The 16,860-nt window shown below is 31.0% G+C and overlaps 2 protein-coding genes across 3 annotated transcripts in view; both read left to right on the forward strand.

Annotated features, from left to right (window-relative positions):
- The first annotated feature begins 352 nt into the window (after positions 1-352).
- On the forward strand, positions 353-3,062 carry LOC120356837 (farnesyl pyrophosphate synthase-like). The gene is made up of 7 exons (XM_039450201.1): positions 353-427; positions 585-748; positions 1,145-1,285; positions 1,493-1,699; positions 1,882-2,028; positions 2,116-2,325; positions 2,413-3,062. Exons 2-7 carry the CDS (start codon positions 602-604, stop codon positions 2,620-2,622), a joined length of 1,062 nt encoding a protein of 353 aa, XP_039306135.1. The 5' UTR covers positions 353-427; positions 585-601; the 3' UTR covers positions 2,623-3,062.
- A 69-nt stretch (positions 3,063-3,131) lies between these two features.
- The window catches only part of LOC120357989 (farnesyl pyrophosphate synthase-like), a 30,839-nt gene continuing 17,110 nt past the window's right edge, over positions 3,132-16,860 (forward strand). The window contains exons 1-2 of one of the 2 annotated variants that reach the window (XM_039450200.1): positions 3,132-3,705; positions 13,254-13,426. In XM_039450200.1, coding sequence (XP_039306134.1) covers positions 13,280-13,426 — 147 coding nt within the window. In that variant the 5' untranslated portion in view covers positions 3,132-3,705; positions 13,254-13,279. The remainder of the gene's footprint in view (positions 3,706-13,253; positions 13,427-16,860) is intronic. The other variant, XM_039450199.1, reaches the window with a different exon arrangement.

Below are 16,860 nucleotides of genomic sequence, written 5' to 3' on the forward strand. Positions count from 1 at the left end.
AGTTAAAAAACAATTTGGCGCACATTCTAGTTGAATTCAAAGAAGTATATAAAATCACACGAATAGATATAGGCACTAAAACCTAGTTATGATCAATAAAGACTTTCTCATTATCATAGAATTCATTAGATTATAAGAAATGGCGCATTCTGTAACTCACGATAGCATTTCATGATCTTTCAACATTTACATATTCAATATTCATGAGGTATACATTGTTTTTTTGATCACGTTTTGATGTTTCTTTGAACATACATATGTATAATTGGCGTGTGTGTATATATATATATATATATATATATATATATATATATATATATATATATATGTATATATATATATATATATATATGTATATAGATATTGGGTACATTCCAGAGTAGAGATCAATGTTTAGAGAACTTTCGAGTCTTTTGGTGTGAAAAAGGTAACAAAATTTAATCAAACATAAAACAAAAGATACAGAAAGTATAAGTTTAATAAGAAAAGATTTTAATTTGTTGCTTTGGTTATTATATTGTTGGTTTATAATTTATAACAATTTTATTCACGATGCGATTAAATCATTATTGCCCATTGCTAAGTTTTAGAACGTAATACAATGAAAATGGCTCCATCTTTAAGTGGAACGCTGTGGGATGGGATGGAGAAAGAAGCTCAGGAGATGATGGCAGTGTGGCCGCAAATTATGCGTGATGTTACGGAACGTGTCAAAAATATTCCTGATATTGGTAAATGGTTGGAAAAAGTAAGTCATTATTGATTAAAATATACAATAAAGCTAATGTGGAAAATGAAAAATTATTACAAATGACTTTATAGGTTAATTAATATACCTTACAATAAATTCTTTTACAATAATTAGAAACATAATATAAAATAATGTATTATAAAGTTTCTTAAAAAGCTATAAACAATTTATATTAAAAATTTAATCAAGATTTTAATAACAACAATGTAAAAATTTATAAAAATGTTAAAAAATCTAAAAGGAAAAATGTATAATTAAACAAGAATAATGATGTTTTATAAAAAAGAATCAATATTAAGTGTTTTAATAACATGAAAATAAATCTCTATAATTAAATTTATATTAACCATAAATTTAAACAAGCATGTACATTAATGCATCTTTATAACACAGGTATTTCAATATAATGTCTTAGAAACACCGAAACTTCATAGCTTAACATTATTTTATGCCTATAAGTCGATAGCACCTATTGAAGATCAGACGGAAGAAAACATTCACTTAGCAAGGATTTTAGCATGGTGTACGGAAGTGGTGCGTAATTTTTCTTTTCAAAACTTGGAATTTTTTTCATAAACAAATTTAAGTTAATTAAATATTGTTAAACACAAGTGTATTATTTTAATAACATCTATTTAAATAAGAGTATAATGACGGCGCTTTTAATGAAAAGTTAATTAAATAAATTATTGCGACTATAGATTATTATATTAATGCTTTACTACATTTATTACTACATAGTTGATAGGCTATTTGATTTTAATCGACGACATTATGGATCAGTCGTCAATTCGCCGAGGCAAAACATGTTGGTATCGACACGATGATACTACAGATTTAATGGCAATCAATGATGCTACTATGTTAGAGAGCATTGGATATTATTTACTTCAAAAATACTTCAAAAGAAAAGAATGTTATAATAATATAGCAGAATCATTCCAAGACGTATGTATATCACGAGGTGCGGTCGCGTCTCGCGCCAATGTAGGCAAGTGAGAAAGACCGAGCCTCTTTTACGCGAGTCAGCGAGTTCAAGCATTACGAGATTATCAGATCTCAATTCTATACAGTGTAATATCAGTTTAATATTTTTAATTGAAAAATTTTTAATAAAAATATATTTGCAGTCTATATTTAATGGACAAATAGGCCAGTTTTTTGATATGAAGAAATGTAATCTAGATGAATTTACAATGGATCGATATGTTATCACCGTTCAGAACAAATCAGGACAATTGGCATTTTTAATGCCAGCACGTGCAGGAATTCATTATGTAAGTTTACTTCAGTTTTTTTTTACAGAAAAATAACTGTTCTCTTTAGATGATAAGAAATTGTGACGTTGCTTTCTTTTGATGTAGGCTACAACTGAGAAAAATGGAGAGATGCTCAAGCAAACAGAAAGTATCTTGTTAGAGATGGGACAGTTTTATCAAATCCAAGACGATTGTCTAATTTGCTTTTTCGATGTATTAGGCAAAGACTTTAATGATATAGCAAAAGGAAAATTTACATGGCTAATTGTTAAAGCTCTCGAACGCGTCACTCCGGAACAACGTAAAATTTTAGAAGTAAATATCGTTAGTTAAATGTATTTTCCTAAATGCTATTTGGCGCTGTTGCATTAATCTATTTTTTTCTTTTTTTCTTTTTTTCAGGAATGTTACGGAGTTTCAGATCCGGAGAAAGTAAAACGTGTAAAACAACTCTACATTGAATTGGATTTGCTGAACGCTTATTTTAAATACGAAGAAGAGGCGTATAATGCAATAAGTGCACGCATACAGAAAATACCATGGGAAAGACTGCGAGGTTTTTTCATGGGTTTATTAGGGAAGCTTTATCGCAGGCGAGTCTGTTATACTTAAAACATGTCTTAAACACTCCTACTTTAAGTATGTATTTGTTTTAAATATGTTTAACCATATTTAATACAGATTTGTCATTTTAGAATAACAATATTTATTATCTTTTGCGAATTTTACAAATTTAATGATTTTTTACCTGTACAAATATAAGAAAATGGATTATTTAAGAAAAAACAAGTAGAAAATCTTTAAATCTGCAAAAGAGAGTCAGTAAAAAGATCTGTTTTTTGGCCCATTTCTTAGACCTCGAATTTCAAACTTTTCTTTATGCCAAATAGTACGATATAATGAAACATTAATATTAGAAAAATTTGAAGATGAGCATATGCGCGGTTCCGGAGATATAAAGGATTGAAAGGGATGGTTTCTCATAACACAGGGCGCCGTTTTTAGACTTTTTTTCTGTTGTTTGAATAAAAGTTACCATTTCCCATTGTATTTTTGCGCGCTGAACACGAATCTGGTAAGCAAATTGCTCTATCACGTCAAATTTCTTAGAAAAGTGTCAAAAATGATCATTTTTACCTCATCATTAAAAAAATCTATTTCTATCTACCTAAAAAAAATATATTTAACGAAGTGAAACATTGTTTCTTATAGATTTTTATCCTGGATTGAAATATGACCTTAGTTTTCCTCTAGTATGAAAACGCCCCTTAACAGAATACCCTCACCACAGCACGAGTCTACCAATCATCATGTACTTGCGCGAGCAAAGTACACGGTGATTGGTGGACTCGTGCTGTGGTAAGAGTATTGTATAACTTTAGCATTCCTCTCTTATTGCTACATCAGTTAAAATTAAGGAGACTCTACTGTAGTATAAAAAAACTGCCCAACAATCGAGCGGCAGAGTGACAACCGAGTGTCCAAACGCCATACATCTATCCGTGCTATATACGAGAAGACGTCTATCACTTCGAGAACAACACCTACGAAGGACCAGTGACTACTCTCCAGCCTACTAACGCATACTTCCTCCTCACGCGACACGTAACGTTGTAACACGAGTTAGCGTTCGTGAGCGATATCAGGCTGTATCAGAATAAACACTTCTCTACACACGGACTCCGCCTGTAAGTCGTAAGTTCCTTTCGTCGGTCCTTATTCGCCTGAGGTCAATCGGGCCTAGGTCCGACTTTGTTGTGCGATCAAAAGCACAACAAAATACTAATTAATAATTTCAAACACAATATTTAAAATTAAATTAAATATTTAATCAACGTCAAATAAAATATAATCAAATCAAAAATAGATGTTTCAAATTAAAGTATTTTGAACATAAGACATTTCATTGTGTATATTATACAAAAATAACATTAATATTGTTTTCTATTGAAAAGAAATTTGCATTTGCATTATGACAACTTAATGTTGCCTAACGTATAAAAAATAAAAAAAGTTTTTAACTTTATCCTCGAAAGAGACACTTCTAACATTGACACGATAATTTATACACAATACAAAATATTTCACGGTTTATCTCAATGTACACAAATGTATACACATTATTATGAGATAAATGTTTTTTTTCGTTAATGTATGCCCGGTTTTTCTTTTTCTTTTTAGTAGCTTGACAGTTTGAAAGGCGATAAGTAAAATTTTTCAATTCAACATTTCAGTCTACTGCACTGGGTAATTGCGCCATAATAACATTAAACTTTACAGAACTCTACTGTAAACAAAACTGAATATTTCGATAAGCAGGGATGAGCGATACAGTAAAAAAGATAGAAATATTGATATTTCTACTGTTACATTCAGCCTTAAGGGAAAGATAGGAAGGATAAAGGTACGAGCAAGGCGGGGAAGGACACAAACGTTTTAAACTCGTGGCCGTACTATCGGACGTAAGGCACGATAGTGAACGCACTTTGGGACTTCGAAATATGGGTCAATGTGTGAAGACACGCTTTAACCCTTTTTCGGAAGTCGTGCGATTGTCGGCCCTGATTGGAGTCAAAGAGTTGAGTCTCTTTAATTCGGGATCGGGCCTAGCGTAATCTTTTTTAGTCAAGAGGAAGGGTGATGGTTTTGGTTAGATAAATAAATTGGTTACATTTAAAAACTGAAATTTAACATATATTTTGAATTTTAGAACTTATATACATTGCTATTATATTAATTGACAAGATTAGCATAAAGTTGACAATTATCATTTATTTTAATAAGAAAAACAAAGTGATTAAGTAGTTATTAGAAAAATTAAACTAGAATACATAATTATAAAGATCAGAGGAAAACAAAAAGGTTAACAATAGCATATGTTATCGATAGTGAATACGCAGTAGTTGAATAAAAGGTGTTTACCTTTACTATAACATTAATGTACTTAACATTACTGTATGGTAATTAATTAATAAAAACTAAATTACAACTTTATTATTATGTTTTTGTAGCGGAAGAGATGGAGTTAACGAATTCATGAGTTGAAATTTGTGGAGTTTTACTATTAATTACAATTTAACATTTAAGTATGGAAGTAGTTATAAAAAAGCAGGCTTGGGAAAGTTACTTTGTAAAAATAACTAGTTACAGTTACAGTTTCTGTCTTCCAAAAAATAACTAGTTACCGTTACAAGTTACTGACTTTAAAAAATAACTCGTTACAGTTACAGTTATTGAAAAAGTAACTTAAAGTTACTTTTCAGTTACTTTTCTGTTTTTTTTTTGGTAATATTATAAAACATTAATAATTTAAATACGAGACTTTTACTGAAGAGCATCCACGTAAAGTCTTTTCTATCTTTAATTGTGTAAAGCGTTATCTACAATAGAGACTTAAGCCTTTAACCTTAAGAAATTAACCAATAATAATTGATTTATAGAAGAATAATCGATTGTGTTTGGCCAATTTCTTAAGGCTAAAGGCTTAAGTCTTTATTATAGTCTTTATTGACGACGCATAATTTGCATGTGACATGTTTACATATATTAAATATTAATTACCTATATGTACAGATGAAAACTATGTGAATTATGTTCTAAATTTTTTGAGGATAAAGGTTGGTTTATAATAGCCGTAATCGTAAGAAATTGATCAATCATAGTTGATTTATAAAAGAATAATTGACTATGATTGATCAATTTCTTATGGTAACGGCTATTATAAACTAACTTTAAGACTAAGTATAGAATTTAGACTCAAAGGCATTCTTAGTAACCAATTCTCTGCTGGCTGATTATCACACGTATGTACACGATAGACCAGCCAGACGATCACACAACACGCAGTGATTCTTCGCGAGCATCCCGGAATCGTACTTGAATATCCGGGCCCTACAAGTACAGTCGTGAGCTAAAAGGTTGCAACACGTTTTCTTGGATGGTTTTTAGAATGTAGACTTGCTCCTCGATCGGCGAACATAATTGGTTGAATCCACAAGTAAGAACCAATTACGTTCGCCGTTCGATGAGCAAGTCTATATTTTAAAAACCATCGAAGAAAATGTGTTTCAATCTTTTAGCTCACGACTGTATGTACATACAATCGTGTATCTACATGTAAATAACTTGTAACCTATGACTACTGGTACGGGGCTGCCAAATGTATAACATATAACCGTTCATTGTCACGTGTATCTTTCTAGACAGAACTTTTTCTCGGATCACATCATCTCTCATCATATCATCTCTCTCGGATCACATAAGAAGCATAGAACATAGAATTGTCACTGCATCGAGCAACAGTGGCTGCGTTCAGCAAACTCAGTGGTTGAGTGAGCGCTTACTGCTATTAGTGTAATCTTTTAGGTCTAACCAATCACCAATTACATTAAAGCTGCGTTTGAAAACATCAGTTGAGTACCCTCATATATATCATTTTATCCTTGTTGTTTACCGATTGTTAAATAAAGATAAAATGATACACGACGCCACTCGGGTGATGTTTGCAAATGCTATCTAAATTGGCAAATGAGTTTGAAATATATAAAGTAACTATAAAAATAACTATTAATTTAGTTACTAGTTACACAAATAATGTAACTAAGTTAAGTTTATAGCTACAGTTGAAAAAAGTAACGAAGTTAAGTTACAGTTACCAAAAACAGGTAACTCTAACTGTAACTTCGTTACAAGTAACGAGTTACTTCCGGAAGTAGTTATAAAAAAGTGTGTGTAACTATTCTGTGGGAGATGGGTCGTCAGAATCATGGTCGGGAAGGGTGACTATTTCCTCCAAGAATTCCACGCTAGGCGTAGAATTTGCGGGTGAGGGAGGAAAAGAGATTTCCTCTATGAATTCCACGCTGGACGTAGAATTCAAGGGGAAAGGAGAATCAGAGAGATCCGCAGGAGAGTATTAAGAAGGGAAAAGTGTCAGGAGCGATCCTGTACGTAAGGAAAGAAGAGTTAAAAGGAGTGCTGTACAAGGAAAGTCGCGGAAGAGAAGGTGGCCCAAGCAGAACAGGGAGTCATCACAACGTCAAAATAATGTCAAAGTGACTGCAAAGTGATCATTAAAAGTCACTTTTCAATCAATTACAATTCATTTTGATGTCATTTTGACACAATTGTGAATCATTTTAATGTCATTTTGACTTGTTGTTCTGCTTGGGGAGTTGCGTTCTTCGGGGATAAGAGAAGGTAAAGATAACTGCGGAGGTATTTCTAAAAACAGTGCCCATCCAGGAATCGGTTCCTGGTGCAAATTCTCGCATCCCCCTGTCCTTAGATTCCCCAGAGGAATTCGAAAAGAGCGGCTTGTCTTCTAACGTTTTCCCAGAGGCGATTCGGGCGATGACGATGGGGGTTGCAATTTTCTTGGGATATTGATTTTGCCCACTAACAGTAAATAATTAACAAAAGGGAATCCGGCAAGGGACTAAGAAAAATAACTTACTTTTTGTTTGATGAGTTAAACGTTGCCGCTGGCTTGCGGACCTCGAGTGCCTTTTTCAAAGAATGGTCTCAGCAGGATAAGTTTGGTGGAAGGTTGGCTTTTTTTTACACTGACTTAAACTCGAGATGGTTTAAAATTGCGGACTTTTTCGGAAGTGCCTGTCGGATTTAAACTCGGCTCCACGAGAAGAGAAGTGAGAGTGATGATGAGTGTTAAAAAATTAGACATTTTATAGGAAATGAAAAAGAGCGTAGAGTTGGTCGAGCGGGTGGAATGGAGATTTGATTGGGAGATTTGAGACTATCTCTTTTTGTTTCTAGACACAACTTGTTGTTGGCTACTTCACCAACGACCCTTGGCAATCATCTTTTCGAATGATCTACTATTGATTAATTCTCTATCTTTTCCCGAGTTTTCTTGATTCTAAGAGGGGTAAATTATTGAATCGCTCAATCGCTTAAGGGATACCTTATCTATTATATAATTTTCCCTTTTTCGGTAATTTACAATCTCGGTGTCTTGTGTCATTTATGTTTTTAGGATTCGCTGTTACATTGTTACTGTAAGTGGTTCATGTCGCGACGTCCGCGTGAGCGAACAGGACCATATTCATAAATTTTAATTTATAATTTGCCATCTTCTTGACCGACGTCCCGACTCTGCGTTATCTTGTGGTCGGTACCAAGTTTTAAGTTTTTCTCCTTTGAATCCTGGCTTTCCCGTTTTTACGATGCGAATATTGTCGTCAGAGCTCATACGTTTGAACAGGAAAGCCAGGGCCATAAATTATAATTTCGACATTTTTCGTTCGGTATTTGATTCAAATTTATCTCCCGTCGATCTCTTGTTTTTAAGTAATTTCTACGGGTCCTGTTTTTTTTTTTTTTTTTTATCCCACTGCTTTTGATCAATAGCGTACTGTTTCACATATTCTCCTAGCGCGTGATGTGATCTCTCTAACGATCCGTTTGATTGTGGATGAAAATCTGTCGTACAAAATTTGCAAATTTTTAATATTTTGCTTATCTTTTTTATTAAATTGCTAATGAAATTTCTGCCTTGATCTGTTAGTATTGCTTTAGGGGCTTTGTGTGCTCCCAGCACACAAATAAATCTGTCTAAAAAAGCTTCATGCAAAAAGCTATTGTCTTGGATGTTTGGTCTGGTAAAGGAATTCCCATGCTAAATTTTGTTAATTAATCTTGTAATGTTAGAATATATTTGTTTCCTCTTTCCGTTTTCGGCAAAGGTCCGACGATATCCATCGCTACCTTGTGAAAAGAAGATCCTGGCGTGTCGGTGATTACCATTGGCTGTTTAGTTTTCACACGTACTAGTTTTTTTAATTGACACTGCAGGCACTGTTGTATGTATTGTTGAACATCGGATTTTAAATTTTCCCAGCAGTATTTATGCTTTATTCTATGATATGTTTTTGTAACTCCTCGGTGTCCTCCGGTAGGCAAACAATGCACTTCGCCTATAATAATAGGACGGAGATCTTTAGTCGGGTATTTTATTGCTCCGTTGCATATAATCAATTTAGTTTTTGAATCAACAAAAATTATTTGTAATACGGATTTGAGCTCTACGATACGTTATTAACATAGTCTGATTTTGCAATGTTATTTGTTTCTAATTTTAAATTTTTGACAGTTTTTCTCAATTCTTTTATTACTGCTGTTATTTTGTCTAAAGTCATTGTCGGGCCTTTTCCCTGTTCTTCACTGATAGGTAAGGCTATGTGATAATATTTTTTATATTTTATTGCTTTTGCTTGACTTAGTGTAAGAGAGCTTAAACCTGGTAATTCGTTCCGCTCGAATAATTTTTGTGAACCTTTGTCTAATGGTTTTCCGTTTGTGTCAGTGAAATAAACAATGTTATTCTTGCGTAAGAATAATAGATCTTGTGTTTCAATTATATTTCCTTTAAATGATTGTCTCAGCGGAAATGAAACTAAATTTTTTTCGACTTAGTTCCGTTTCACTGAATTTATTTTTAATAGTCACAAATATAGTCACAATCAGGACGTACAAAATACACGCGTTTGTTTTTATTAATAACGGGTGAACTTGACTCTTCGCCTTGGCACTCTCTAAAGCAGCCAATCGCGTCCCAACTCTTTACTTGATCCTCGCCTTTAGAGAAAAAGAAAGAGTGAACGATGTCGTATCGAATTATAATTTATTTTCGCACGTGCGGAAGCGTGTACTCTGACCCTTCAAGAGCGAGACGCGGCATCAGGACGAGCGATATTGGAGTTGAATTGCAATTTTTTATCAAAAGAATGCCGCATGGTAACAGAGAAATTTGGGGCCTTGAGACCCTGGTGATAACTGCGATTTCCCTTTGTTTTAATTCCCGCCGCGTAGTCCATTCGTCGCCCGCTTCCCGCACCATACGCACACCGCACTCGCGTGCGCCTATATGCACGTGATCGCTTCGTTACAATGTTTGTATATCAATTACAGTAGGTTTCTTGCAAGTTTTGCTTATAATTTAATTTTGATTTCTATCCTCTGATTTTTCATCTTTGTCATCTGTTCCTTCATTTTCATTTAATTTATCCGGTGGGTCATTTCTATCTTCCATTTCTCTAATTTTGTCTTCCCTCTCTCGTATTTCTTTCGACGATTGATTCCTTGTGTTACATCCAGCCTTAAGGAAAGGAAGGCAGGGAAGGATGCAACAAAAACTCTTTTATTCTCGTGACCGCTCTAGTGGGACATGCGGCACGAGCAGAACGCACTTTTGAAGATTCCGAAATTATGCGTCAACGTGTAATGACACGCTTTAACGCCTTTTCAAAATCGTGCGATCGTTGGTCCTAATTTGAGTCAGAGAATTCAATCTCTATAACTCGGGATCGGACCGAGTGTAATCTTTTCGAGTCGGGAGGTTAGTGTGTGAGTACGAGATGGTTTGATGAAATAAAATTTTACATTGGAGCTTCTTTTAAACTAAAATTTAACATATATTCTGATACTTGAATTTTACATACATAAAGGTTCAAAAAGAATTAGCAAATGAATACATTATCGGTTATTGTTATTTAATAGAAAAAAGAAAACAATATAACAAGGTAATCATTGTTAATTAAGACAGCAGTACGTAATCGGTTGGTTTAATTAAAATACAAAACGATTAGGTAATGATTATTCAGAAGTTTAAAATTTATATACATTGTTTAATATCGATACATAATTATAAAAGTAAACAAAACAAGAAATTAATTAAAGGTTATTGAAGAAATTAGTATTATGCATTATCGCTAGGAGTTATAGTATAAAATAAAAAAATAAAAAACTTAATTCTATTACATTTGTGTAGGAGAAGATGGAATTGATTGATTTCGGTTACGGGAATTGTAATTATGCGTTGAGATTCATATTTTAACTATTAAATCAAATCAAAACCTAAGATTTAAGAATGGAAGTAGAACATTTCATTTACATAGAGATTTAAGAAATATTTAGAGGGAAAGTCGGGAATTGTCTAAAATGAGAATTGCTGTATTAATCCGAAATAAAAATAATAATATTGGGAACAAGGAGCTGGGACATGAACGGCTGTGATTGCTCATTAGCGATTGATTCCTGGGGAGTTGAATGGAAAATTGAAGTAAAACCGAAAAAGAGAAAAAAAGAAAAAACTTACTTATTAGTTAGACAAGAAGAGAAAGGGAAGAACTATGGAAATCTGCGGGTTGAAAGGTGCTTGACGCAGCGCAGGCTGTCCGCTCTGGGGATGCTTCAACGGTGGGCTGCTCGGAGTTTTAATGTATGTGATTCTTAAGCTCAGATTCTAAGTTTAAAACGATTTTGAAAATAACGCGCACAGCTTCGACACTTGCAACGCGTGGATGTGAGTGCGAACTTGAACTTTGAATTTTTTGAATGAATGAATGAATGAATGAACCGTTCGAAGCTGCGTATTTTATAGGGCTTAGGAAAAGGGCGTGAGATTAGTTTAGTGGGTGAGATGAGGATTTGATTGAGTAAAGCCTTTTGAGCTTTTTCCCCTCCTTTGGAGATTCCTTGTTTGAGTCCGAAATTTCGAGCTTATTTGTTGGGTAGTTCACCAACGCTCACTACCAATCATCTTCTCGGATGATCTCTCGTTGGCTAATTTTCCATCTTCTCCATCTATTTTTCTTAACTCTAAGAGGGGCGAGCAGTTGCATCACCCAATCGCTTAAGGGATTCGTTATCTTCGGTTCCTCTTCTTGGAACGTTCGGTCTCGATTTTTTATATCGCTGCGTCCGTTTATTTGGGACTCGCTTTCCATATGAATCATCTTTCCGTTCGTGATGAAACATAGGTTCGAACAAACAAAGCCGGGTTGTAAATTTTGATTTTATAGTTTTATAGTTTCCGTCCGGCGTCGCGACTCAATCTTATCTCTGTTTGTTGCCAGACTTTAATAGCGTTTAGATTTTTTCTCTTTCGAGTCCAGGCTTTGTTCGTCCATATGAATTATTAAATAAGCATCGTTGCTTATAATTTTGCAGTCGCACGATTTCTCCTTTTTTTGCGTCTATTTATTGCTCCGGATGTAATATGTGGCCATTATATATATATTCCGAGAACAATGTTTGATTTTTTCTTATAATAGCCGGGTGATAGTGTTATTTATAAAAGAGAAATCGTGGAGTTCCGGATATAAGTGTTGTAAATTTTACAGACAATCCCTTAGCTTGTTTAGCATAATTTATATAATGGATGCGAAAAGGGAAATCGTGAAATCCTCCGGATGTAACACTTGACTGACTTCGAGTCTGTATTTTATTATGGTCGGGAGATTCATGTGCTAAAACCTTTTCAACCTGAGTTTGCAAATACCGTACTATTCTTATACTAGTCTTAAATTATTCCTAGAATTTCAAAGTTACACAATTTTTGGCTTTAACGAGCGTGCTAATGGTTTCGCATAGAATGCGGAAATGTTTGTCGCGCGGCAACAGGAAATTACATTCCTTATGTATTGAGCACTGTAAGTATATTACATATGAATCACTTTTTGACCTCAGCCGGAATCCAAAATAAATAAAAATGGATTGTTTGCTCAGCAAGTATCAAAACTAGTACGTAAACGCGAAATATTTTACAATGTTAATATTTCCCTTCAAATCTATACAGTATAAAACGCGTTACTTTTTACATCTGAGAATCATTTCCCGTCTTCTTTCGTAAAGATCATGTTCATATGTGGTGTAATATAGTGCGTACGTGTTTCAAATAAATAATTTATTTAAAACAAAGTATGTAGTTTAAAATTCAAACAATAGTATGTATTGATTCAAACATTAGTTTATTTGGACTATTCCAAATGAATATGTTAGGATACAATTTGTTTGAATAAAATTGATTAAAGATGTGTCATCTCAAAACATTACTAAAAATATTAAAATTTTATAAATTGTTTTATTGTTATGTTTGAGCATCTGTGTAAAATTTGAGTACAATTATCTTATCGGTTTAAAAGTTATTAAATTTTTTGTTTATTCTTGATTCATACGTAAAATCGCGTTTTATAGTACTTATTTGTAAATTTGATGAGGAAATTGCATTACAAATTAATTCAAAAATTTGTTGAGAGGATTTTTTGTGTTCTCTTCTCCAGTGAGAGTTAAAATTTTATTTGGCATAAATGAAAAAAATATAAAAAACTATAAATTTCACGACAAAACTTTTAATTTATTGCTTTTATTATTAAATAATTAGTTTATAATTTATCACAATTTTGTTCATAATGCAACTGAATCATTGTTATTGATTGATAAAGTTTTAGAACACTATAATACAACAAAAATGGCTTCTTCCTTAACTCAAACGATGTGGATAACGATGAAGGAGGAAACTCAGGAAATGATGGCAGTGTGGCCGGATATTATAAGTGATGTCACGGAATATGTCAGGAATTTAAACATTCCTGATATTGATAAATGGTTGGAAAAAGTAAGTCATTATTACGAAATATCTTGTCTACTTCGCAAAAACTCTTTGTCTCGCAACTTCTATTCGACTACGTACACTGAAAAAAAAATATCTAAAATCCAAAATAATTTTAATTGTTCTAAATATGGTAAATAATTTATTTGAATACTTGCAAAGACATTATTTATTTGAATATGAGCAATGAATATTATGTGAGTTAAAAAAAATAAATTTAAAAATAAAGCAAAGATTTTTTTTATATGAGAATATTTCAAATTAAATTTAAACAATATTTATTTAATTAAAGAGTATCAGTATTTATTTTAAAAAGTTGTAACTCTTAATTAAAACAATTTCTATTAATTTAAAATAAATAATAGTTTTAATAAGAAAAAATAATTTCTTTAAAAGAAAAAAATCACTTTTTATTCTAAAAAATATTTATTTATTTTTAAAAATATTGATACTTATTTCAATAATTTTAGATAGGAATGTAACAAAAAATTTTCTTTAATACAAATAAACTATTATTTTAATAACAAAACGTCTTTTTTAAATAAATAGCATTTTTTTATTAATAAATAAATATATTTGTTTGCTTTAATAAATATATTATTAATGTTAAAAATTGTTTGATCAATTTAAACAAATAAATTTTTTCTTTTATATTATATTTTTTTAATTAATTGATAATATTTTTTGTATTTTAATATTTGTACTATTGTCTAATGGGGTAATTTAACAAACCTAGGAGAGAACCGCCAACTGATTACGTTATTATTAGAGTATGCATTATTTCGACCAATCACAGAATTATGTGATTGATCAGAGTTCATACTGCAATGGTCACGTGATTAGTCAGCAACTTTCTTCTAAACTCGCTAAATTAGTCAATTGCAATAATACAAATTTCTAAGCATAAAGAATCTTTTTAAGTTCTCGAGATGATATTCTTATCAAAATAATGAATCAACCTTTTATATAAAATAAAGAGAACATTTGAGTTGTATAAAACATTTTATTATATTGCATACTTTGTTACTAACAAAACATTTTATAACGCATATTTTGTTACTAATAAGTAACAAAAAGTATCGCAATTGTGAATTACAATACTAAAAAGTAATATTAATTATTAATACAAAAAAGGAGGAAGTAAATTATAATAAATTAAAAAACTTTACTTATAAGTAACAAAAGTATCAAAATTGTGAACATAAATAATAAAAAAATAATATTAATACAGAAAAAGGAGAAAGTACATTATAATGAATCTAAAAACTTTATATTTATATATTAAAGTTTTCAACATATAATAGTTATAAAAAAGAAGGAATATAATATTTATTATTTGACATAATGTGAGCACTGTAAACTTTGTAATCTACGAGATTATTTTGAGTAATAAATCCCCATTCGTTATTTTCTTCTACATTATATGCTCCATAGTTTTCGCAATAACATAAATTGATGTACTTATTAAATAAGAAAAATACATTTTTAGATTTATTAATTATAATGTACTTAATTCGACCAAAAACTAGAGACTCATATGTTTCTATATTTATAAAATTATTGATTTCATAACAAGTTTCTTGTAATCTTGCCCATAGTACACAATAATAATCGTCAAAATGTGCTGGTAATAAAAATTTAAAATTATTATAATCATTTATAAATTTTAATTTAAAAATAGAAGACCCATGGGAAAGTCGTATTGGGAATCCTTCGTTACAAATAAATCTGTGACAAAGTTGCATTTGATGTTTCAATGACAAGGAATATGCAGGACATTTTCTAGAACTAATAATTTTATTGTATTCTTTAATTTGTTTATGCTTTGCTTCAAATCTCATTGTAGAAAAATTTTTTAAAGGTCCGAATTCACGCATAATCCTTTCATAATGTATTAAATAATGATGTTTTGGTTTAAAAGAACATTTAAAAGTCTTCAAATATAATTCTAAATATTGAGATACCAACATTGCAAAAGAGTTCATAATATCGTCAGTAATAGATTCCAGCATAGAAATATTTACTATTTTACGTAGCATCACGTATAGTTTCCATACTGAGTTTTTAATAGGAACTAAGTCGCCTATAAATAGGCCAAGATTAAAAATTAAATAACAATACATTTCTGATGCGGATAGGATAATCATTCTGTTAATTATAGATTCTAATTTTATAATAGGAATATTTTTATCAAATAAATGAGAAAAATTCTTAATTTTTTCATTAAGTATCTCTACAGAGAATGCTTTCTTATTACATATCAGATCATATAAAATTTTAGCAATGTCGTATCTACAAATACCCTCCAATAGATCGTGCATAGGATCTACTGATATATTTTTAGTTACGTAAAAGTTTATAATATTATGAAAAACGCAGTTTTCTACAATTCCATGACTTTTCTCGATAAAATGTTTATTATAGTTTCCAACATTTCTTAATAAATTGCTGTTTTCAATTATTGTACTCTGCATTTCTTCTTTGGAAATGTAACATATACGACAACAGTGAGAAGAGTTAAAGCTTTTGGTAAAGCCCAGAATCGTATTGAGACCTAAGTTATCACCAACAATATGAGATAAAATAAAATAAACTGTTTTGTCTCTCCTTCTACATTAATAAAAATTCCGTTAGTATAAAGTTCATTAATTTGGTTAATGACATGAATAAAAATTTTTTTATTTCCTAAAACTTTATGATCTTGATAATTATGTAATTGCACTAAAAAGATATTTTCCAATAAACTGGAGAATTCATTTGGTAAACTATCAATACGACAATAAACTGTACCAATTTTATTTTTATTCTTACAAGAACCCAAAGGGTTATTAATTTCTAAATCATCAAAGTAGAATATGAGTGGTAAAATAAATTTACCATTTGCAATCTTTTCAACAGACCTCCAAAAATCAGTTTGAAATATAGAAACTAAATATTCATTTTTTTTACTTTTTTCAATATGCGACATTATTTGTTGATATACATTTGGAAGCTCTAAAAATTTTTTTAGTATTAACTTTAGAGGTATTATACTTAATTTTTTATGTTGTAGATGCGATTGATATTTTTTCTTAACTTTAACAAATGATAAAATAGAGTTTATACGTATAAATTTTGGCATAAACAAGCAATCTCTTTCTTGTAAATACTGTAATTTTTTATATTCTGATTTAAATAATTTGAAGCCATTTTTTATAATATTTAAAAAAACATCAAAATCTTTTACATCCTTAAATTTCTTAGATAAAACATCTAAACAAATGGAAATGTAATTTATTTCTATATTTTTTGTTATTTCATGAATACATTTTCTATTTAAATTTCCAGTAGCATACAATTTTGTTACAAACCGAACAGAATATTCGGATACTATATTTTTGAAAAATTCAGTATTAATTTCGTCAGTATTATCAATCACATCAAATAACATTTCAGTACTA

The sequence above is a fragment of the Solenopsis invicta genome, chromosome 6 (genome assembly GCF_016802725.1).
Source record: "Solenopsis invicta isolate M01_SB chromosome 6, UNIL_Sinv_3.0, whole genome shotgun sequence".
Lineage (NCBI taxonomy): Eukaryota > Metazoa > Arthropoda > Insecta > Hymenoptera > Formicidae > Solenopsis > Solenopsis invicta.

What these genes read in the sequence shown, in the direction of transcription:
- LOC120356837 (XM_039450201.1), top strand. Translation starts at nt 602, where the DNA reads ATGAAAATGGCTCCATCTTTAAGTGGAACGCTGTGGGATGGGATGGAG. An exon ending in TAGCATGGTGTACGGAAGTG is followed by an intron (nt 1,286 to 1,492) that starts GTGCGTAATTTT and finishes ATTACTACATAG; the next exon opens with TTGATAGGCTATTTGATTTT. An exon ending in AACAACGTAAAATTTTAGAA is followed by an intron (nt 2,326 to 2,412) that starts GTAAATATCGTT and finishes TCTTTTTTTCAG; the next exon opens with GAATGTTACGGAGTTTCAGA.